Consider the following 25,100-nt stretch of genomic DNA (forward strand, 5'->3'; position numbering starts at 1 on the left):
TTAAGAGCTGACTTTTGTTTGAGAACAGAAGCCGCCTCTGTTTTTCAACTCTCATTCCCCCTCATTCCTAATCCCATCTCTAATTCCCCAGTTTAACCGTTCTGCTGCATTAACATTCGCGGCAGAGACTAAGCTGATCCAAAGTGGACGAAGCGCGATGTCACAGGTGGGCGGAGCCCAGGCTCCTGCTCATAGGCATAAGATAAGAAAGCAGCAGGCAGAGGTGGGCCTTTTTTTTTAATGGAGAAAAATGCACTCCTACCCAATCCCAAATACAAAAAGTATATCTAAAAACAAGAACAAAAATGTAATAAATTTCAGTTTACTAGCTTAGATGTGGTGGCTGCATTCGTTTTCTTTTTTTTTTTTTATTTCACTTGGTGATCCTGCCAGTAACACGCTTCCTGTCCTCTGATGACAACGCTCATTCACTGCACTGTGTAGAGGAGCAGCGTTGTCACTCTGGGACAGGAAGTGCGTTTGGGCTACAGAACTCCTTCCTTCCCCTCTCCTTATCTACATAACAGAAGAGGGGTTCTGTAGTCTGCAGAGGAGAACTAGACATGGCTGACGGCACCGCTTGACGAAACGCGGCCAAATGCACAGCGCTGGATTTCTGGCAGGATCAACAGTTATTTTGTTGCACTTATGAAACAAAAATAACAAAACTCTTTCAATGTTATACAGTATTTATCAGAGCAAAAGGAAGCAAGTAAGAGAAGTTCATTGTTGGTGTTTTATGTACACTATAAATCTGTCCTCCGGCCTTCCCTTGTTGTAGCGGCTCCTCTCCTGTACTGAAATGGCTTACCGGTACTCTGACTTCACTGCACACTGTGAGCTTCCCACAGTGTGCATTAGAAGCTGCAGCAAGTCAAATAGAGCCTGCTTCATTTCCTTCTAGCATCAGCTAGCTCTTCCCTCAACAGCCTAACAATCACTGGGCCCCTTTCATTCATTGGATTTCAGTCTTTTCACTTATGAAGGCTCAGCATCACATGGGGGCATTACCTAGGGTGGTGCAAATGCAGTCTATGGAATGCCCACTCCTCTAGACTGATACCCACCCATCAAGGCATATTGATATTTGCATAACTCCTCCCACTGCTTGAGTCATGACTGAGGTGCTGTGGTGTTCTCATGAAGGTTATGCACAGCCTCCTGCTGGCCCCTCCCACCAGCCATAATCTGCTTGCATTGCATAGAGAAGCACAATAAGGTGTGTAATGACAATAAAAAATAAAAATGTAATGTTGGTGAAGGGTTTTGGAGAACAAAATACAAACAAATTAAGAACTTCAGGTCTGGAAGGCCCACCCCCTTCCCCCTTTATAAACCAGGGCATTTTTTTGCGATTAGGCACTGCGTTACTTTAACTGACAATTGCACGGTCGAGCAACACTGTACCCAAATAAAACGTATGTCCTTTCCCCCCCCCCCCCCCCCCCCCCCCACAAATAGCGTTTTCTTTTGGTGGTATTAGATCACCTCTGTGGTTTTTATTTTTTGAGCTATAAAGAGAAAGACGGACAATTTTGGAAGAAAAAACTATTTATTAATATTAATATTTTTTACTTTTTGCTATAAAATATATTTAATAAAAAACTTTAGAAAATCTAATTTCTTCATCATTTTAGGCCAATATGTATTCTACTACATGATTTTGGTTAAAAAAAAAAAAAAATCCCAATAAGCGCATATTGATTGGTTTGCGCAAAAGTTATAGCGTCTACAAACTAGGGGATATTTTTATTTATCTTTTACTAGCAGTGATCAGCGACTTATAGCAGGACTGCGACATTGCAGCAGACAAATCGCACACCAAGTGACACTTTTGACACCACTTTTTGGTGACCAGAGACACCAATAATGTACAGTGATCAGTGCTAAAAAATATGCACTGTCACTGTACTAATGATACTGGCAGGGAAAGGGGGTTAACATCAGACGATCGAAGGGTTAAATGTGTTCCTAGGGAGTGCTTGCTAACTTTGTGGGGGAGGTGCTTTAACTGTAGGAAGACAGAGATCCGTGTTCCTGCTTAGCAGAAACACAGAATCTCTATCTTACCTTGTCACAGAACGGCGGACTGCCTTGTGTACATAGGCAGACCGCCGTTCTGCACCTCTCCAGGTCTAACGGACCCGCTGATTGGCTCCCGCTGTGTTCAATCACAGTTGAAGTGGGTCGCCAGCAGCGCACCCCCGACCTGGAAGTGCAAAATGATGTACCTGTACGTGATTCTGCGCACAGGAGCCGCCGAACTGCATTAAATGTATGTGGGGTGGTCAGAAAGGGGTTAAACTTCAGGTATAGTTTTGGACATAGTGGAGAGGGATTAGATTACATATCTGCTTTTATTGTGGTCTGTGTCCCCATTAGGGAGATTCAGGGAGGGCGGAAAGACATGAGACAATGCCCCGTTATTTTTTCTGCTGATGGCGGCATAGCCCGGTGACAGTCTTGTTTGTTTTGTAGGTGACAAGAGAGTTGTGAAACTTTATCTAAAGTCCAAGGAGACCGGAAAGAAGTTTGCCAGCGTGGATTTTGTCTTTTATAACTGCAGCGTCCATCAGTCGTAAGTATTATTCTAAGTGTCTGTGATCCTGCTTCCACCTAGTAATAGAATATTTTCCCTGCAAGCCCCATCCTTCCTGTCTGGTACAGATATACACTATATTGTCAAAAGTATTGGGACGCCTGCCTTTACACACACATGAACTTTAATGGCATCCCAGTCTTAGTCTGTACGGTTCAATATTTAGTTGGCCCTCCCTTTGCAGCTATAACAGCTTCAACTCTTCTGGGAAGGCTGTCCGCAAGGTTTAGGAGTGTGTCTATGGCAATGTTTGACCATTCTTCCAGAAGCGCATTTGTGAGGTCAGCACTCGTGTTGGATGAGAAGGCCTGGCTCACTGTCTCTGCTCGAATTCATCCCAAAGGGGTTCTATCGGGTTGAGGTCAGGACTCTATACAGGCCAGTGTAGTTCTTCCACCCGAAACTCGCTCATCCATGTCTTTATGGACCTTGCTTTGTACACTGGTGCGCAGTCATGTTAGAACAGGAAGGAGTAATCCCCAAATTGTTCCCACAAAGTTGGGAGCATGAAATTGTCCAAAATGTCTTGGTATGCTGACACCTTAAGAGTTCCCTTCACTGGAACTAAGGGGCCAAGCCCAATCCCTAAAATACAACCACACACCATAATCCCCCCCCCCCCTCCACCAGATGATTTGGACCAGTGCACAAAGCAAGGTCCATGAGCGAGTTTGGGGTGGAGGGACTTGACTGGCCTGCACATAGTCCTGACCTCAACCCGATAGAACCCCTTTGGGATGAATTCGAGCGGAGACTGCGAGCCTGGCCTCTTCTCATCCAACATCAGTGCCAGACCTCACAAATGCGCTTCTGGAAGAATGGTCAAACATTCCCATAGACACACTCCTAAACCTTGTGGACAGCCTTCCCAGAAGAGTTGAAGCTGTTATAGATGCAAAGGGTGGGCCAACTCAATATTGAACCCTACGGACTAAGACTGGGATGCCATACATGACCACAACTAATGTGCACTGCTCATTCAAAACACCGTTCACAGTTGAAGTCTACGTTAACTAGACAAAGACTCCTTTTAAATGTGTAATAGCTCTGTCTGTACCCTTGTATGTTATGATTCATGGCTGATTTTTGCTTGCAAATGCCTCAAAATACCATTTTCTTTCACAGTAATAATTCTGCTTTCATTCCTCACCCTGCAGTGCTCTATGCTGGCAGAGCTGAGTAACTGCCACACCCCTAAGTACGAGTGTCCCCCATAGATTTGTATTGCAGAGAGGGGAGGGGGGGCCTTTCTGACCAGTTCTGTTACATTACTGAGGGCAATGGATCTAGGTCTAATGGTTATTGGGCTGCACGGTCCTGTTTAGACTCCTTGCACAGCTGCTGTAACAGGAAAGTGGAGGTAAGATTATGAATATGTGGATCAAATCTGACTACATATCTATTTCTATGGCTTCACTTAGGGTTTAAACAGTGTAAGGCAATAGTTGTCAATTTATGAGATAAAGTGGGCCTCAAATGCAGCCTCTGACATCATCAAAGGGCTGCACATAATGTTGAATATATAAATAAATATATAATATACCACCCCCCTTGTGGTCCCTAAGTAACACCCTGTCCGGGTGGGTAAGCGTCCTCAGAAAAGATTCTGCTCAGGGGGTCTGGACACTGGAAGAGTCCAGACTGCCGATCGATGTACTGGAGCTCCGAGCGATCAGAATTTTCTGGATCATTAGACGGATCGTCTTCAGGGGTGTCTGGTGTGAATTCAATCGGACAATGCCACAGCTGTGGCCTATGTCAATCACCAAGGTGGCACAACCTCCCTTTGAAGATCTTAGGGAGGTGGCTTTTTTGGTGGCAATCCTTTTGGCGCGCAGGGTGTCGGAGTTGGCGGCGTTGTCTTGTCATTCACAGAGATAAGGTGGTTCTTCGCCCTTGTCCGTCGTTCCTCCCAAAGGTTGTCTCTGATTTTCATTTGAATGAAGACATTGTGTTGCCTTCCCTCTGCATTCCTTGGAAGTGTTTCGTGCAATTAGGGTGTACCTGGCAGCTACAAAATTTTTTGACTTACCGTAAAATCCATTTCCCTGATGGTCATTGACGGACACAGCACCCACCCCTCTGTGGAGTTGGATTTCTTCTGACACTGCTTATAACAAAACTGAGTGGCTATAGCAGGGAGAGGGAGTATACCCCCTGGGACTGCCCATAGGCGTAGTTAGGCTTTTTTCTGCCTAGTGTCCTACTCCTGCAGGGGGCAGTATAACCCAATGGTTAAGAAGATCAGAATCTGTGTCTGTCAATGAACATCAGAGAAATTAATTTTACGGTAAGATAAAAAAAACATTTTTTTTTTTAGAAAATATGAGGGTCAGAGAGTGTGGACATGCTATGTATTTGGCTGGGGATATGCTATAGAACAGTGGTCCTCAACCCTGGTCCTCAGGGCCCACTAACAGGCCAGGTTTGCAAGATAACTGAAATACATCCCAGGTGATATCATTTGCTGCTCAGTGTTTGCAGTACTCTAGTCTGCATCTCCCCAAGGTAATACTTAAAATCTGGCCAGTTAGTGGGCACTGAGGACCGGAGTTGAGGACCACTGCTATAGAAGACCATGTAAAACTAGGAACATTTTACACGAGGCTAGTAGAGATCAATGCGATTATCCTAATCAATGCTCTCACTACAGACTGCTGAGGTTTGAGGACCACACATCATATACCAAAGGGCTACGGGTTGGGCACCAGAGGTGTAAGGCAACTGGATTGTGAACGCCATAGCACTGACAGAAGGCAATATATTAGACGTAAGGATACGAATATGCTGAAAAATGATAGAGAAGCATTGTGACTTCCATGTGACTCGTGTACGCATCAGATGACATTTCCAGTTGGGGAGACTCAACCGTCTGCTGAAGAGGAGAGAGAAAAATGAGAGTAGAAACAAATGGCACTAATACATGTAGTTAGTCTTGCCTATCTGTGGCTCAGTGTCATGTTTCAGGCTCTAGGGGAAGGACCAGGCAAGTGTTGGGTCTTTGGTTACCAGCATCGTGACAAAGAGAAACATTAGAATAGAACAAAGCTGCTGACACATCATTTCTCTGTTCTTGTAAACATGGAGTTCTGCGTAGTCATATGATCATCCTGAGTCATTCTGGCTGCCACCTCTCCTTCTCCATAATTCTCTGTTCTTATAGAGCCAGTGCTGCGTAGTCACATGACTGTCCTGAGCCATTGTGGTTGTCCTATCTTCTTGCCCAAAATTCCCTGTTCTAAACGAAAAGCCAATGCTGCGTAGTCCCTTGACTTTTCTAAGCCATTGTGGTTGTCACCTCTTCTTTCCTATAATTCCCTGTCACGGGACCCTGGAAGCTAGTGGAGATCAGTGGAGTAGCAGTGTCTACTAAAGTGATTTTCCAGCTTCTAGAACAGTGGTCTCCAAACTGCGGCCTATGGGCTGGATGTGGCCATTTGCTTGCCTTTCTGGCCCTTGGGGCACAATTCCATCTATCCATCCACTGACACCAATGATGGGGCACTTTTTCTCTTACAGATATCAATGATGGAGCATGATTTATCCCACAGACTCCAGTGATGGGGCACCATTATTGCCACTGACACCAGTGATGTGGCACTATTTCTCCCAATGACACCAATGAATGTGGCACTATTTCTCCCAATGACACCAATGATGTGGCACTATTTCTCTTACTGACACCAATGTTGTGGCACATTTCCTCCCACTGACACCAATGATGGGTCATCATTACTCCACTGGCACCAGTGACGAGGCACTATATTGCTCCGACTGACCAGTGACGGGGCACTATATTGCTGCCACTGACGGGGCACTATTCCTCCCACTGACTACCAGTGACGGGGCACTATTCCTCCCACTGACTACCAGTGACGGGGCACTATTCCTCCCACTGACTACCAGTGACGGGGCACTATTCCTCCCACTGACTACCAGTGACGGGGCACTATTCCTCCCACTGACGACCAGTGACGGGGCACTATTCCTCCCACTGACGACCAGTGACGGGGCACTATTGCTCCCACTGACGACCAGTGACGGGGCACTATTGCTCCCACTGACGACCAGTGACGGGGCACTATTGCTCCCACTGACGACCAGTGACGGGGCACTATTGCTCCCACTGACGACCAGTGACGGGGCACTATTGCTCCCACTGACGACCAGTGACGGGGCACTATTGCTCCCACTGACGACCAGTGACGGGGCACTATTGCTCCCACTGACGACCAGTGATGGGGCACTATTGCTCCCACTGACGACCAGTGACGGGGCACTATTGCTCCCACTGACGACCAGTGACGGGGCACTATTGCTCCCACTGACGACCAGTGACGGGGCACTATTGCTCCCACTGACGACCAGTGACGGGGCACTATTGCTCCCACTGACGACCAGTGACGGGGCACTATTGCTCCCACTGACGACCAGTGACGGGGCACTATTCCTCCCACTGACGACCAGTGACGGGGGAACTATTCCTCCCTTGAATACCAACAATGGGACATTATTGCTCCCACTAGAATCAAGGATGGGGAATTGTTTACTCCCATTGCCCACATTCCGGCCCCCCTAATTCCTGAAGGACCATAAACTGTCCCTTTGTTTAGAATGTTTGGAGACCCCTGTTTTAGAGGGATCCCACAGGTTTGGGGTATACATAGTGAACTTGCTCTAAGCTGAATTATTGTAACTACGTGAAAATTAGAATACCTGGAGTTTTTCTTTAAAGGAAAAACTATGGAAAAATAAAGCTAATGCAGCCACTACATCCAAGGACTGACTGGTAATCTGCAATATATTACATTTTGTTTCAGGGTTTGGATACTCTTGAATACGTCTTGACCTGAAAAGCCTTCCTTGTTTATCTTACATTTGCTCTAGGCTTATGGCGGCAGCCGTTGTCGCCATGCAAAAAGGAAAGAAAAGAAAAGTGCTTTTTAAAAAGAGGCTCTGCTCTTTTCCTGCCGCTCGTGACTCGGGGGCCCGGGCTGTGTTACAATCACAATGCCCATTTATGGAGTAATGAAATGTGCCAGGGCAGTGTTTACAGAAAAGGCATGGGGGTACCCTGGGGGGGGGGGAGGGGGGGATCATGTGTTTACCATCCTCCTTATAGTTCTGTTTTATTACATTCGTGTACATTGTATACGTCATGTCACTTTCCGCTATGTTGGCTCTTTTATGAAGGGGTCTGTTAATGGAAACGTCTGTGTTGCTGGGTTTTCCTTGCTATGTGGATGCTAGCTGAAGGCAAATGTGCTGGAGGGTAATGTTTATTGGTTATGTATATTGTGTACAGATAAAGGGATATACCGTCTTCCCTTTAAACAGCCCTAATATGTGCTCTCCCTGGAAGACCGGAACCCGGAGTATGCTGGGAAATGCCCTGATTCTCTGAACTTTAAGCATCATGTGCATTTAAAGGGCCCCATAAGATAACCCTAATTCGATTTCAGAGAACAGAGGTTTTTAGATTCACATGTTCCCAGTCAAGCACATATAGAATTATGTGGACAAATTGGAAAACAAGACAACCTTAAGCATATCTACTGAAGAAAATGTATCTTAATTACTAGGATTGCTGCTGAAATCGATCGTTATATCATCTTCACATTACATCACACAGTGCAGTAAATGTAACATATTTCAGGCACTGGGAGTGGGGATGGGGAGTTAGGGAGCTTACTAGAGGAGCCTACTAGCTTCAGCTGCCTCTTTGCTTTTCTTTGTGGCAGCTGATTCGTTTGTAATCCAGCTCTGTGGCAGCTGAAGCCTACAGGTTTCTTTGTAAACAAGCTTGTGCGATCACCTATCTGTAGCAGCTAAAGCCTGCTGGTTTGTTTATAAACAAACTCATGTGATCACCTCCATGTGGCAGCTGAAGTCTGTAGGCTTGTTTGTAAACAAATCATGTGACCACCTCTCTGTTGCAGCTAAAGCCTGTAGGCTTGTTTGTAAACAAACTCATGTGACCACCTCTCTGTGGCAACTAAAGTCTGTAGGCTTGTTTGTAAACAAATTCATGTGACCACCTCTCTGTTGCAGCTAAGACCTGTAGGCTTCTTTGTAAACTGATGTGATTACCTCTCTGTTGCAGCTAAGGCCTGTAGGCTTGTTTGTAAACAAACTCATGTGATCACCTCTCTGTTGCATCTAAGGCCTGTAGGCTTGTTTGTAAACAAATTCATGTGACCACCTCTCTGTGGCAGCTAAAGTCTGTAGGCTTCTTTGTAAACTGATGTGATTACCTCTCTGTTGCAGCTGAAGTCTGTAGGCTTGTTTGTAAACAAACTCATGTGACCACCTCTCTGAGTCCCCGTTCACACTAGGGCGACCTGTGAGGCGACCTGGTCGCCTCACAGGTCGCCGTAGGTCGCCTCCCATAGGGAAGCTGCGGACCCGTTCTAATAGGAGCGACACAAGTCGCTCCGACTTAGAAAAAGGGTCCGGAGCTTCTTTGGGGCGACCAGGAGGCGACCGCCATAGACTTCAATGTTATGAAGTCCGTGGCGGCCGCTCCGAGGTCGCGGCGCTCTGCTCGCACCGCGACCTCCGAGGTTGCGGTGCGAAGTAGCGTCGCCCCTATGTGAACGGGGCCTGAGACAACTAAAGTCTGTAGGCTTGTTTGTAAACAAATTCATGTGACCACCTCAATGTTGCAGCTAAGACATGTAGGCTTGTTTGTAAACAAACTCATGTGACCACCTCTCTGTTTACAAACAAGCCTACAGACTTTAGCTGCAACAGAGGGGTGATCACATTAGTTTGTTTACAAACAAGCCTACAGACTTTAGCTGCAACAAACTGATGTGACCACCTCTCTGTTGCAGCTAAAGTCTGTAGGCTTGTTTGTAAAAAAACTCATGTGATCACCCCTCTGTTGCAGCTAAAGTCTGTAGGCTTGTTTGTAAACAAATTCATGTGACCACCTCTCTGTGGCAGCTAGTCTGTAGGCTTCTTTGTAAACTGATGTGATCACCTCTCTGTAGCAGCTGAAGTCTGTAGGCTTGTTTGTAAACAAACTCATGTAATCACCTCCCGGTGGCAGCTAAAGTCTGCATGTTTGTGTATAAACAAACTCATGTGACCACCTCTCTGTTGCAGCTAATGTCTGTAGGCTTGTTTGTAAACAAACTCATGTGATCACCTCTCTGTGGCAGCTGAAGTCTGCATGTTTGTGTGTAAACAAACTCACGTGACTACCTCTCTATTGCAGCTAAAGTCTGTAGGCTTGTTTGTTAACAAACTCATGTGACCACCTCTCTGTTGCAGCTAAGGCCTGTAGGCTTGTTTGTAAACAAACTCATGTGGCCACCTCTCTGTTGCAGCTAAAGTCTGTAGGCTTGTTTGTAAACAAGCTCATGGGACCACATCATCTCACTTAATCAGGAATCAAGCTGATTGACTCCTGGTTTTTAGTGTAGACTGGCGGCTGTGGGTTACAGAGCAGCACTGGAACTAGGAGCATGCACAGCTGCGTGCTCCTATTTCTAAAATAGAACTTAATGTCTGTAAGAGCCATGCCTCAGAATTTTTATCTACAGATTGGGAATGTCTGAGTGTTAAATGTTATGCCCCTATCATCATTTTACTTTTGTCTGTCTATGATCTAGTGGGGCTTTCCACTGTACTGTACCAAATATTTACAGCCCTCAGCACCTGCACTAAAGGGGCATACAGTCTAATGTCCTCACCACAGTTACCCCATGACCAGTTTGGATGGGAACTGATTTGCCTACATGTATTTTTTGGTCTGTGCATGAAAATTGCACATACTTTGGAAGGACGCAGTAATTCCATGCAGATGATATACCTGGTGGAAATGAACCCAGAAGTGCTTGGCCAGCTACTGTAGCTAGTATTAGTTGGTCACATTCAACTGGACGTGTTCTGTCACGTTGAAGATGTTCTGTGGGTTCTAATGAGTGTCAGGAAGATAGTCCAGTATTTAAATCCACACAGGTAGCAGAGACGCCTTAAACCAATCACCATGGAACGTGTTAAGACAGAGGTTTATTGTCCAAAAACAGGCTGAGAGGTGTGAAAGTTGTGAGTCCTCTTAAGGTAATTGGTGCTATTCTTTGTGTCATTAAGGCTAGATAGGCATCAGTCATTCAAGTCACATGGTGTGAATTGTCACTTATTAGCGATGACGCTCATTAAAACTGAAAAAAAGAGCTTGATTTGACAATCTTGAAGAAACCTTTTCAGCATTACAAGATAAGTTCAGTTGAATTAGACTAACTTACACTAGCTATAGTAGATGGCTAAGCACTTCGCTTACAGAACTTTCAGCTATATGAATCAAATGATTAGCACTTATGCAGACCTGATGCTAAGGAAAGGATTAATGTATGTAGAACAGGGGTAATTCCACAACTTTCATACCTCACATGCTGTTCTTGGACAATCGGCATCTGCCTTGACACATTCCATGGTGATTGGATTAAGGTGTCTGCTCCCTGTGTGGATATGAATGCTGGGGCATCTTCCTAACACATTAGAGCTGAAGAATTGGCTTGTATAAGCTATGAAACATTTTCAACATTATATCACAAATGCAGTTTAATGCAATTAACTACTGCTAGGTATGGTAGCTGGCTAAGTACTTCATATAGAGAACCTTCAGACATATGGCTCAAATGATTTGCACCTATGTAGATCCCCTGACACCAAGGAGGGGATTATGTACCTAGAAAAGGGTGGTTCCCCAACTTTCGCACCTGTTCTTAAATAATTAACATCTACAAATTCATTGGATTAAGGTGTCTGTGCTACCGGTGTGGATTAAAATGCTGGGGCAGGCTTTCTCAACCTTTTCAACACAGAGGAACCCTTGAAATAACTTTCTGATCTCTGAGAACACCTGCAAAAATATACTAGATCTACAACTCCTGATACATAAGTGTTATGGTCAGTCAGAAGAATTTCCCCCTTTATAGATCGAGAGATCTGAGAGGCAAAACTGGTTGGTCATTGCTCTCCTTGAGTTGCCCCTAGCAACCTCTGGAGGAACCCTGGTTGAGAAACCCTATGCTAGGGAAGCTTCCGGACACTCATTAGAACTGAAGAAGTAGCCTAGATAAGTTACAAAACTCCTTGAACATTACAGAAGTCCAGTTGAGTGTGACCAACTATTACTGGATATATCATGACCTGGATAAATGAAAACCCTCACACAGAGATTGGCTAGAATCTATAGCTCTATTTTTGGGCACCTTGAGCAACAACAAAAAAAAGGGGTTCCCATGCAGTGGAGCTGTGTTGGGAGCCACAGGGACCGGTCTTGTGTGAGGAGGATTAGTTAAGTACATCTCCATTCTCCAATCCCCTAGACAAAAACGAGCACAGCCTTACTGCATGGGAAAACTTTTTTTTGGCCGGAGCTCCGCTTTAACCTACATAATCCACCGTTTGATGACCTCGGATCACTTGCAGAGATGACATCTGCCCCTCGTACCCTCTCAGGTATGGCAACACCACCTTCCTCATATGAGGGTTCAGCACCCGCCTCTTCCCCGACTCACCTTCCAGACTCACTAGAGAGTGACGGCTGCACGCAGCCTTTAGATTAATATCCGCCGCCGAAATCAAACTGCATACATTTGCATAAAGAGCATGCCAATTAACATGTTTGTAGGTAAAGCTAAAGGCTTCTCATTTCCAAAACGAGGGAAGCGATGTTTGTGAGAATGAATTTTTTTTCTTCTCTTTTGCGAGCGGCTTAATTAAATATTTCCTCTGCGTTGTTGCTGTGTGTGTTTTCTGCGTGCGTCGCTTACGCAGCGTGGATTTATTTTTAATGGCTCCTGAGCATCGGCTGTTGGTTTGTTTCGCTGGAAGGGCGACCCCGGGCTGTGGTGCGCTCCTCCGCTGAGACTGTCTTACCTTGACATATTAAAGTGTAACTCCAAAGGGGGAATTGGAAGAGATACTTGGAATTTAAAATGCAGATTTCTCTTTCGTTCATTGACAGACACAGCTCCTAAACTTCATAACCATTGGGTTATACTCCCTCCTACAGGTCTAGGACACTAGGCAGAAAAACAAGCTGGCTATGCCTATGGGCAGTCCCAAGGGGTATACTCCCTCTCCTTGCTATAGTCAGGAGTAAGGACCTAGTTCCTAGGATCTTAGGTCCTGGCAATTTTTTGTTTTTAGTTAGAAAAAGTTTTCTCCTGTTTTTTTTTTTTTCCCTGAGCGATCTACAATCAACTCGGCGACGGGCTGGATAATCTAGATCCAGTGGTTACCCCAATCTGGCCAGCGAGCGCACGCAGACCTCAGCTCCGCGCTAGGTTGGCCGCGACATATTCCCACTGAACGGGGGCTAGCCTGCAAGTTAAACTCCTTGCGAGGTCGCATATGGCCGGGTCTCGGCCCGAGTCGCAGCCCCCCCCCCCCATTTTGATGGAGAGAGGATCTGTCTGGAGCGGTGCCCACCCAGTTCCTTGTATGGCGAGTAGTTGTCCCCCCTTCTCTCCCTGGAGGGTTTTGAGGTGGACGTGGGCCCCTCCTTGGGACGGTCGGACCCCCGAGTTCCCATCAGGCACCCCCCCTTTCATCTGTACCCCATCCTACCCCCCTCCACTTATGCTGGGGCTGTTTGGGTGGTCTGGTCCACCTCCTGGGGTGGGGGCAGGGGACCCTGCCTGGGTCTGTTCTTGAGGCCTAGGGATCCCTCCAGGGTCCCTGGAAGCCTTGTGGTGCTGCCATTTTGCTGTAGCCTGTGTGTTTCTATGCACAGCGGCCATGTTTGTGTAGTCCGGTGGCCTTTTTGCAGTGGTTTGCCATTGAAAATAGCAGTGGCCATGACAGTGGAGCCCTATGAGCGGCAATTTCGGCAGTGGGAGCCTCTCCTCATCCCCTGGTCCTGACTCCTGGATCGTTTTACTTCTTGATCACCGTGCAGGTTATCTGCACTGCCTCTTTGGATGTGGCTTCCCTAGTGGCTCGACTCTCCGTTTCGGCAGTGGTCCTTTGGCGTCTTTTGGCTCAAATGCTGGTCTGTGGATCAGACTTCTAAAAAGACCCTAACTGATCTACCCTTTCAAGGAGATCACCTGTTTGGAGCTACCCTGGATGACGACATTAAAGGTCTCGCAGGGGGGAAGAGTACCTTCCGCAGGCTACTAAGAGCAAGGAACCTCGTCGTAGCTGTGGGGCTCATTGGAGGTTTTTTTTGTCCCTCATGGTCAACTGACAAGGGCTCGAAGCCTTTCAGGGCCTCCTGGAGGACCCAAAGGAACCTGGTCTGGCAAGCCGAGAGCGGGCTTCTCCAGACCCGCTTAACAAGGCTCCTTCAGCATGAAGGTGCTCCCTCACCCGTATCGGTGGTAGGGGGGAATGTCTTCACTGGTTTCCGGACCTGTGGACTTCCCTGGCACAAGATAAGTGGGTCCACAAAGTCATTTGGTCTGGCTACAAGATCGAATTTCGCTCTTGTCCCCCGGCAAGGTTCTTACCTTCCAACTTGCGCCTGTCCCTGGACCACTTACAAGGTCTGTTTGGGGCGGTACAAGACCTGTTACTTCAAGCGGTGATTGTCCTGATTCCGACTTCGGACTTCGGACTGGCTGCACTGGGGACATGGACAGAAGGGGGAGATAGAGAGCAGCAGGATCAAACAGTTTTTTTTGCAGAAAACGAATCTCATAGGGACTGAGTGAGTATAAACAGCAATACAGCATTTATTGATAGTTTTTTATGATGTGGATTTGATGACACTTTAAGCCCCCCTCTCCTGTCAGAGGTTGACCTTTCTCCTGCCTGACCCTGGGGCTGATACGTGGCACTTTGCTAGATTAGGAAAAAACTGTCGTCCTTTAACAAAGCCAAACAGGAAAGCTTCCAGAGTCTTGGACAGCAGCCTTGCACCAGTGGGGTCCTGGGTTGATTTTATGTCCAGCATGTCCTCCCCTTGTTTTTTGGTTGGGGGGGATCCCTATGGCTGCTCGGTTTCCCTCCTACAAATAACAGCATTGTGATAATCTGACCAAATAGCTTTCATCAGCCTGTGTATAAGGAGCTGTAGATGTGCGTGCCTGATTATCCCATAGCGTTTTCTCCTGGAAGATGCACAACACAAGAACATAGAGGGCCATTTGTCCCATGGAAGATGACTCTCTTTATGCTCTCAGGGTTCAGAGGTCAAAGATACAGACGAAAGGCGCGGGGTGACGGGCGATTAGCATATATCCAGATTCTCTGCGGTTTAAGTAGCCATGCCAAGATATTATCTGTATCGGGCGTGACTCCTGACCCCCTCTCCCCTGAATGCACAAAGCCTGTGATGAATGGCTCGAATTATGACATCATGGGATGAGGAATCCATACATATGATCCGCTCCGAGAACAAATTGAATAGTTATGTTTATTTTCTTCCTTTTAATAAACTGACCTGAATGGGAAGATCAATACATAATCTCATTGCGTTCTTTAATAGAATAGTAATTTTCTTGTGCTTGATGTGCTTCTTAAACAAAGCGCTGGTGGAAAAAAGAGAGAAAAACATTGAGGTGAGGATGTTGGCAAAATAACAAGTATCTAGTTTGCTGCTTCCAGCTAACAAAAAGAAAAGTACTTTATTCAGTTGCTTTGTTTTAGGAACGCTCAGCGCCTGACAATGGATGACAGAATAATTCCTAATGCAGATAATTACTCTAAGTAGCGTTCTAAAAAAATAAGTTTAAATTCAAAGGTTGAAGAAGTTGCATTTAAAGTAAACCTTCCAGGATATACCTATGAGGTTTATAGCCCTCACTGACCTCTGTAGCTGCAGGCACTGTGAAGGAATTCATCCTCCCAAGTGCGCAGCAGAAGTGCTAAAGTAGTGTCCTAATTTCAGAAGTTATTCAGTTCATGTTGCTCCCCTCTCATCACAGCCACTTGGTAACTCGGTACCCCCTGCTCCCCCTCCCAACATTGACTCATCAGCCTAGCTTCCTCCGCTTTACCTGCCTGGCAGTGACTCAGAAGCTCAGCACCCCCTGCTCTCCTCTCCTAGTAGTGATCTTAGCAGCTCATCCTACTCCCCCCCCCAGCAGTGACTCAACCTAGCTCTCTGCTCCCCTCTCCCAGCAGTGATTTAAAAGCTCAGCACCCCATTTTCTTTTCTCTCAGTAGTGACCCAGAAGCTAATTTTTCCCCTGCTCCCCCCTTCCAATAGTGACTCAGCAACACAGAACCCACTGCTCCCATCAGTGACTCAGCAGCTTAGCATCTCCTGACTCCCCAGCAATGACTCAACCTAGAAACCTCTGCAGTGACTCAGCAGCTCATCACTCACTCCTCCCATCTCTGAACATTGACTCAGCACCTCCTGCATCCCTTTCCCAAAAATGACTCATCAGCTCTGCATCCCCTTCTGCTCTCCCCACTCAGCAGTGACTCTACAGCTCAGCACTCACTGCCCCTACCTCCCAGCAGTGACCAGGAAGTTCAGCATTCCCAGCTCTAACCTCCCAGTTGTCACTCACCAGCTTGGCACCCCCTACTCCTCTCTCCCAGTAGTGACTTAGCACCTTTTTACCCTGCTCTCCCTTCCAACAGTGACTTAGCAGCTCAGCACCCACTGCCTCCATCTTCCAACATTGGCTAAGCACCCCTTTCCCAGCAATGACTTATCAGCCTAGCTTCCTCTGCTCCCCCCTCCCAGCAGTGCTCCCCCTTCCCAGCAGTGACTTGCCATCTTTCCAGCCTTCTAATCTCAAATGTATAATGCATCTTCCTGCGTTGCCTCTGCATTCAGGTCTGGTGTGCAGTGAGGTAGTCCATTACCTAGTAGACAGATGAATATGGTCTTCCATTATCCAGCTAATAGCTTCTTATTGTTAGCAGTCACACACACTAATTGACATGGAGGATCTGTAGCTTTATTAAGGAGTGTTATTTACAAATCGCACTTAGCAGCTTGTTACGTGGAAACCTGGAGGTTGAGAGCGCTCTTGAGGCGGTGATCTCCATGTCCGCGTCTCCTTGGATCCATATTATAATTAGCGAGTCGCTCCTGCCGAGCGGTCGGATTCTGAGATGGAACACGCCGGAAGTCTTTTACCTGCTCCAAGATTTACACGGGGGTTCCCCCACATTTTCTGAACCCCCCCCCAATGCTGGTTGCCTGGCTGTCATGCTAACCCACTGGCTTCAATACTTCAAAGCTTCAAGACCAGTATGCAAAGATGTCAGGGGAAGTCCAAATGACTTAGCTGCGTGCTTTCTCCAGGTTGGTAGCAACATAGTCATGTGACTCGTTAGTGTTATTAAGTCTCAGGTGTGAATGGGGAGCAGGTGTATAAAATTTGGTGTTATCGCTCTCCCTCTCTTACTGGTCACTGGAAGTTCAACAAATTTAAACTGTTATACAAGCTGTACACTCACTACTTTACATTGTAGCAAAGTGTCATTGTCACATGAAAAGATATAATAAAATATTTACAAAAATGTCAGGGGTGTACTCACTTTTGTGAGATACTGTGTATGTGTGTGTGTGTGTATATATATATATATATATATATATATATATACTTTTTTTTTTTTTTTTGAGATGAAGCTTTACTTTGAAAAGCATTACCCAATCACATGGAAGTTAAAAAAATAAATAAATAAAAAAAACTTTTTGCTTGCACATGATTGGATGGTGGAAATCAGCAAAGCTTCCCCTCATTTACTGAGCTTTCGAGCAAATGCCCCTGCAGAGTGCACACTCTATTTGCCTTTGGTAAATCAACCCCTCTGTATCCAGTGTTACACTTTATTAAAGTAACTTGTTTTATTAAATGAAAATTAAATGTCGCCTACAATGTCTTCAGTCTGTGTCACTGTATATGATCTGTATATGATCGCTGATCTGATCGGTATCCTAATTTTACTCCCAGTCTTAAAATAGAGATCAATAAATCCTTTACCATAATGCTTTGAGCTGCTTTTTTAGTGCCCCCACCCCAACCCTCTTCCCCTTAACTTGCAAAGACAAAGGACCAGGGTGTACACCTACCAAGTCACAGTAAAAATTAGCACTGTGCCGCATTCGCCGGGCAGTACAGGATTCATTTTTGAAGAATTTGCATAGCTATCTGCTCCAGTCAAAGTATAAGTACATTTTTCCTATAAACACAAATGTAAGTAGTTATATCCTGTGCTGTTTGAATGTAGCTCTTTGGCTTCAAATAGAAAATGCTGCATTTGGCCACTAGATGGAACCAAGTATCATATGAATTTCCTATAATACTTCAAGTGTACTCCATCTAGTGGCCAAATCTTCTTTAAATGAATAATTTGCATCCAAACAGCACAGGCTAAAGCCTTTTTAAATTCGTTTTTGCACAGGATGAATGTACTGGACTATCACTGGGCGAATGCCAATTCTAATTCTTTATAAATCAACCCTCTAGGTGTTGACGCAGTTGAGATTTGTTGTTTTTGTGTAATGAACCCTGGAGTTATGCTGTGTGGTCGGTCTAAGTCCTCCGTGAAAACCTAGTGTGTCGTTTTCAACGAGCATCCATAGAATTCCAGTGCACTCCGCAAGAGCCCAAAATGCATCGTCTTATTAACTCTCCATTTACTTTGCCTAATAGCTACAACGTTTTCACTAAACGTGCGCATTTACCAAATGTCAGGGCCGTTCATTGAAGGAGTCTCCAGAGTAAATAAAATTATATCCGCTTCTATTAAAATGACTAATGACATCTACATATTCAAATAGTGGGAGAGACGCGCCAAGCGGAGGAAAAGGGAGAAAAAAATGACATTTAGAGGGAGACCGTCATGTTTTATTTCAGAGAGTTCTTACCACTTAATAAGTTCACCTGATAGTGATTCATTGTGGTCATCCATTTGGGGGGGACACAAGAAGTGGATTATGCTGCCACCTGCTGGAGGATTTGACACTAGTCAGCCCATGATGACCCCTCCTGCTCCCAGCATGCCTCCGTTTTTTTTGCTAGTATCCTAAGAGAATGGACATCTTTTCTGAAGCTCCTCTATTAAAAGAATAGAAAAAAGATTTCCCCCATTGGTGAGACTTTGTAAGGCTCAGAAAAGGATCATAGAACTTAAAAATTGACCATCTAAGGAACGGTACTACATCCTGCAGGAATCTACATCAGAGTTGCAGGAATCCACACCATAGAACCACTATAGATGAATGTTGGTGCACTCATATACTCCTGTATACTGCCTGCCACATACATATGTCTAACCTGTCCTGAACAGCTCTTTGAACACCAAACGCTTGTCCACCTTAGGTGGTCTCCGTGTATGCCTGACTGACCCCACCGGGTTTGAGGATCCTACCCACGCTGCTTGTTTCCCTTCAGGTGGGGGTATGTGTTCTTAATAGATGTTATGGCGGCTCATCTTCTTTGATGTTTTTAACTGGCATGACCTGTTTTGTAGCAGTTTGGGAACACCTTATTATATCCACACTATATGCAGAGCTATCCCTGAGGAAGGAGCCAAGTGACTCCGAAACGCGTCGGATATACTGTGTGAATCTGCAATATACAATTGTATACCCCTGTTTTTTACTTTGTAACATTGTTTGATATATTTACTAACCTTTTTTACGTAATTCATTACTAAAATACCGTTTTTAAGATATATGATCCTTTTCTGAGCCTTCAAAGTTTCACTAATGGGGGAAATCTTTTTTTCTGTAGCTGTATTGGGATGTGGCTATATTAGCAGTGAATAACCTTGAATAGCTTATCTATTAAAATAATAATTTTTTTATAGCATTTCTTCTTCATATTTTCAGTTTTTTTTTTGGGGGGGGGGTGTCTTAGGGCTCATCCACGCACTCGGCCATTGCCTACGTTCTAAAAAGCGATCCATGGTGGAGAACGTTTGACAGACAGGGTGATTTGTCACCCCACTCGCCACCTGTTGTAGCATCCATTATATTAAGGTCTGCTCTTTCTCCCTACTCTGGAATTTGACAGGTGCCAATCATGAAAGACTACCCTTGCTCTATTGGGCCACAATGTCCATACACAAATGATTTTGTCTCACTTCTTTAAAAAAAAAAAAAAAACGCTTTATTCCAGGGATTTGTTGACAGTTCCTGCCTATAGCAAAGCTCCCAATGCGTGTCGTCCTGATTGGGCTTAAGCCTCATCGCAAGTGAGGATGCAGTATGTTGCCCCACTCGCCGCCTGTTGTGGCATCCACTATGTTAAGGCCTGCTCCATATTCCACTCTTCCTCCCAAGTCTGGGATTCTTCCTACTTCTGGCAGTATAAATTCTTATGCCCGTGTGCATGAGGCCTTATGGTTCACTAGCAGTTTCTTTATCAGTTACTCTCTATGTGCATCTCGGGAACTAACCTGGACTGGGAGGGACAGGTGCAGGCAGCCTGTTAAAGTCTGACAGACTGGGGGTGGCTGAGGCTGAAAAAAAAAAATTATGTATTATAATATATATATGTGTATATATATAATATGATATACAGTAAACCCCTGATCCATCGTGGTTCAGTTTTTGCGGTCCCGGTAAATTGCATGTTTTTTTTGCAAGTTTTTTTTTTGTAATGTTATTTTACTATATAAATCAAAATATTTTTGTGTTTTCCATAGCTCTTGCTATGTTTCTCAGTATCTTTTATGTGTTTAAATGAGTTTCTATTGTTTTAAAAGTGTGTTTAAAGACCTTAAAATGCTTTTACACGTACAGTGACAGTAAAAAAACATGCCTACAATGCATTTTAATAGGGTTTTTCTATTTCGCGGATTTTCACTTTTCGCGGCTGGGTCCGGAACGTAACCCCCGCAATGGAGGGGGGTTTACTGTATGATATATATATATATATATATATATATATATATATATATATATATATATATATATATATGATGTGTATATATATATAATGTATATATGATGTGTGTGTGTATATATATATATATATATATGTATGTATATATATATATATATATATATATATATATATATATATATATATATAATCAAGTGGTAGCGCTGTTAAGGGGCCCTATCCATTCAGGGATGCAACGCAGGTCGTCTGTGTCCTTGAACCTGCTCCTGAATGGACAGGGTCCTAGATCCCAGTACAGCATTCAGTACCATCCAGTCGCAGTCTGCCATAGACTTTGACAGGCCTCCTGCAGCGGATCTGGATGCTGCTGCACCTGTCCCTCCTGGGTGCAATAAAGCACCAGAAGGGAAGCACTACAACTAAATGCCTTATGCCCCATACACACGTGCAGATTATCTGCAGACTTTTGTCTGCAGACTTACCTTTTCTATGTAGTGCAAGGGCCTGCCGGATTGCATACAAATTGAAAGTGTTTAGGTTTGACCTCATATTATATGGTTTTGGTAAGTCTGCAGACAAAACTCTGCAGATAATCTGCACGTGTGTATGGGGCATTAGTCACAGGGTGCTGTACAGAACCAGAGCCATGGTTTACTATATCACTGCTGTGTCCACCTTTACCTCCTTTGCTGCTACTTCCTGTTCCCCAGTAGTCTTCTTCAGCCATTGGGCAGCTTCTAATTATGCGACTCCTGCAAATGCGCACAGGAGGTACGTTGTCCCCAGCATCTAGCTCCCTTCCTGGCATCTTACATATAGGGGAGCCAGGACAGGCGCTGTACAATTTACACAGAAAATAAAACTGACAGCAAGAAGCAGCAGTTTTTTGCAGTGTTAGGAACAGGTACTCTTTACACAGCAGATTGACACTTCATGTCTCTCGCTGTATCTGTGCTGTTGTTGCGTTGCGCTTCAGAAACGGCGCATACTTGAATTCCTATCGCAAAGCGGCTGGCGCCTGAAGCATTGCAATAAGATAAGCTGCCCAGGTTTCCATAGAGGTGAATGACTGGCATTTTAATTGCATTTTTGCCACTTCACTGGCCAGTATCCGTACAAGAAGATCAATTCTACCCAAATTGCCATAGAGCGGAACATCTACTCTGCATCCGCACTTCCCACTGGGATAAACAGCCGAAACTTCAGCTGCATTCGTTACTTTCTTCTTTGTTTCTCTTTTTCGGGATGCTCTGGAAATCCAGTTCGGTACATTAAAGATGGTGGAGGACTCTAGTAACGCATTGGATGTCCACTGAACTTCTGGATATGGCTTTTAAATAAGGTTTTACTTTTTTGTAGGATAACTTATGAAGCCAGAAGTTGCCCCCCTCCTTAGTTGGAAAAAATTTGGGGCAGGTGGGTTGCTAATGGCTAATGGCTGATGTTTGATACTGCCCCCCCCCCCCTTTCAATGGTAAAATTGCAACAAATGAAACAAAATATTTGGTTAAACTTCCTTTATCGCCGGAGATTGGACAAAGCTCTGATCTTGTATAGTCAACGTTGTCTGTTGTTTTATTTAGTTGCTTCCCCGCCACCCCTCCCTCCCCTTCCCCTATCTATCTATCTATCTATCTATCTATCTATCTATCTATCTATCTATCTATCTATCTATCTATCTATCTATCTATCTATCTATCTATCTATCTATCTATCTATCTATTTATACAGCACCAACAGGTCACGTAGTGCTGTGTATATATTATATATACATGTGTGTGTATATGCATATGTGTGTGGCATATATATCAAAAGCCCAAAAGCAGGGGATGCAGCAAAAAGTGTGTGTATATATGTGTATATATATATATATATATATATATATATGTGTGTGTGTGTATAGATAGACATATATATATATATATATATATATATGTGTGTGTATGTGTATATATATATATATATATATATATATATATATATATATATATATATATATATATATATACAGTATATACATAATTATTATTTTTTTTAGATTTACTGATATGTTATGGCGCTGACATTGCAGCATTGAACATTTCACATCTGTCCCCACCCCCAAGGAGCTTACAGTCGAATGTGTTTGCCCCACATACAGTACATACTAGGGCCAATTTTGACAGTAGTCGATTAACCTACCAACATGTCTTTGGAATGTGGGAGGAAATTAGAGCACCCAAGGGAAACCAATGCAAACGCAAGGAGAACATGCAAACTCCATGTAGATAGTGTCCTGGCTGAGATTGAAACCAATGAACCTTAGTGCTGCAAGGCAGGAGCTCTAACCACCAAGTCACAGTTTGTATACCAGGAAAATAACATATTCTTTATCCAATTGTGACATTAAAGTACTGCGCTGCAAAAACTGTTGGCGCTATATACATCCTGTATAATACTGCTCATCCCCCCTTCCTCCCCCATCCTTTTTCGGAATTACTGATTTTTTATTTTTATTTTTTTTTTTTAAATAACTGAAATTCAGTGAATGGAAGGGGTGAGCCAGGGACAATCAGGCTGGGGAGGAAATGGCTGGATGATGGTGGATATCCTCCAGCCAGAAAATGAGGTGGATTCCACCTGACTTGCTGCGGCTTCTAATGCACGTTGTGAGAAGCTCACAGTGTGCAGTGAAATCAGAGTAAGCAGTTTCAGTACTAGGGAAGAAGCCTGTACAACTGTAGAAGACTAAAGGGAAGGCCGGAGGTCAGATTCAATATTTGCTGCAAGCATTATAGATTGTTATGACATTGTAATACCCTTGTTGATATTTTTTCATGCATTCTTTCATCTCTTTGTGTCCCCTTCTCTCCTGCAGCTGCCTGTCCTGTGTGAACGGATCGTACCCCTGCCACTGGTGCAAGTACCGACACGTGTGTACCCACAATGCAGCAGACTGCTCCTTCCTGGAGGGCAGGGTGAAGATGTCAGAGGTAGGAATGTGTGATACAATGTAAAATTCCTTCCATGTTGTGTGCTCAGTGTCCTGGATGAGATGTGATGTTTGTTTTGGAAGAGGGAGAATCGTTCGGCTGTACATTTTTGGGCTCTGATTCACATGTCTATGTCACTTCTTCCCTCTCCCGCCTAGACACTACTGGTTTTAGCAATTCCTAAAGAGCTGTGTTTATCCCCGTTGCCATAGAGGTGTGTCACCAGAGAGGCCCCAAATGTTTTAATAGTTGGGCTGGAATGCATATTGGGCAAAAAGAACAGCATTAAAAAAAAATAAAAAAATAATAAAGTTGGTGTTGGGACTTATTGACACCTAGGGTTTGATTTACTAAAATGGAGTGTGCAAAATTTGGTGCAACTCTGCACTGAAACCAATCCGCTTCCAGGTTTTGGCAAAGCTTAACCGAACAAGCTGAAGTTAGAAGCTGATTGGCTACCAAGCACAGCTGCACCAGATTTTGCACTCTCTAGTTTAAGTAAATGAGCCTTTATATGTTGCAGATCTGTGATTAGCAAAAGACGAGTGGGGAAACGGTCGTCCATCCTCTGTAGTATTGGGACATACTGCTATATATATATATATATACATATACCCCTTCTTCACCTAATGGACCTACGTAGCAGGTTAGCAGTTTATTGCTCCTGTCCCTCCTCCCACTTAGAAGAGGGGAGTATTGGCTAGGTTGCACAGAGTTTTTTCGGTCAAGGGGAAACTCTTTTAAAAGGGAAATGCTTCTGGTTCATTCCTTCCTGCCCCCCCCCCCCGCCCCAGCCTGTAAATGGGTTTTGTTTTTTTTTGTGGGAGGGGGCGGTGCCAATTTTTATCAGTGCCCGCTCCTGCTCCTCCCTGACCGCGGAGCACATCAGATGTCGCAGGTGGCTGCGGGTCACGCATGTGGCCATGCCAGTTTACGCATGTGCAATGGGGAGCCAGCAGTGGTTCCTAAGGAAGCCACAGCCGGCCCCCATATCCAAGATTGTGGTGCCAGGAAACCACAGCTGTAAAAAAAAGCCGGCTGCAAGAAGACAGCGCTGGACTCCAGGCACTGGTAGGTACCAGAATTTTAAAAGTCCGCTTCTACAGTATTCAAAAAATAAAGTTCCTCTTAAAACCGTTACGAGTGATAATGATGCCCCCTCACCAGTGATGGATTATGACAGGGTAGCAGCATTGACCCCTCCCCCCCCACTCCTCCCAATCTTCATTTGATTTTGATGAGCACATCAGATCTAGAATGAGTTTATTTTTCATGACACAGTCAGGAGCTAAAATCAACGCGTTTCAGGGGTCCAAAACTCCTCTTTATCAGGGCTATGGAATGAGATAACATAAAATAGTGTAACATGGGAATAATAGAGATTTATATTGATTTAATTTATAGTAATACTTCAGATTTATTATTTGACTTTGTCTACGCTTGGGCCCAGCACTCTATCAACATGTTCATTGTTGTTCAATTGATGTTAGAATTGCAATGGAGGCCATCCTCTAATTCCCTTGACTTTCTTTTTGTGGTATATTTAGTAAATATATGGGATGAATGACCCCCTGGTAATTTTATAAAGATTTGGCATCCTACATCCCCCACATTACTTACTGTGTACTATACAATAAGGATTGCAGTAGGCACAAAAAGCCACCCCTATCTTCCTATTCTGTGCTGTATTAGACCCATCAGGCAGAAAGGTCCACATCTTCAACCAACCGCACTATCTCTAGGAGT

The 25,100-nt window shown here is 44.6% G+C and overlaps 1 protein-coding gene across 3 annotated transcripts in view; it reads left to right on the forward strand.

The window, feature by feature from the left end:
- PLXNA1 (plexin A1) overlaps window positions 1–25,100 on the forward strand; it is a 531,430-nt gene that overhangs the window by 344,144 nt on the left and 162,186 nt on the right. For all 3 annotated transcript variants that reach the window (XM_082265085.1, XM_082265087.1, XM_082265086.1), the window contains exons 8-9: window positions 2,479–2,578; window positions 23,240–23,354. In XM_082265085.1, coding sequence (XP_082121211.1) covers window positions 2,479–2,578; window positions 23,240–23,354 — 215 coding nt within the window. The remainder of the gene's footprint in view (window positions 1–2,478; window positions 2,579–23,239; window positions 23,355–25,100) is intronic.

The sequence above is a fragment of the Pelophylax lessonae genome (assembly GCF_965119305.1).
Source record: "Pelophylax lessonae genome assembly, chromosome: 8".
NCBI classification, from domain to species: domain Eukaryota; kingdom Metazoa; phylum Chordata; class Amphibia; order Anura; family Ranidae; genus Pelophylax; species Pelophylax lessonae.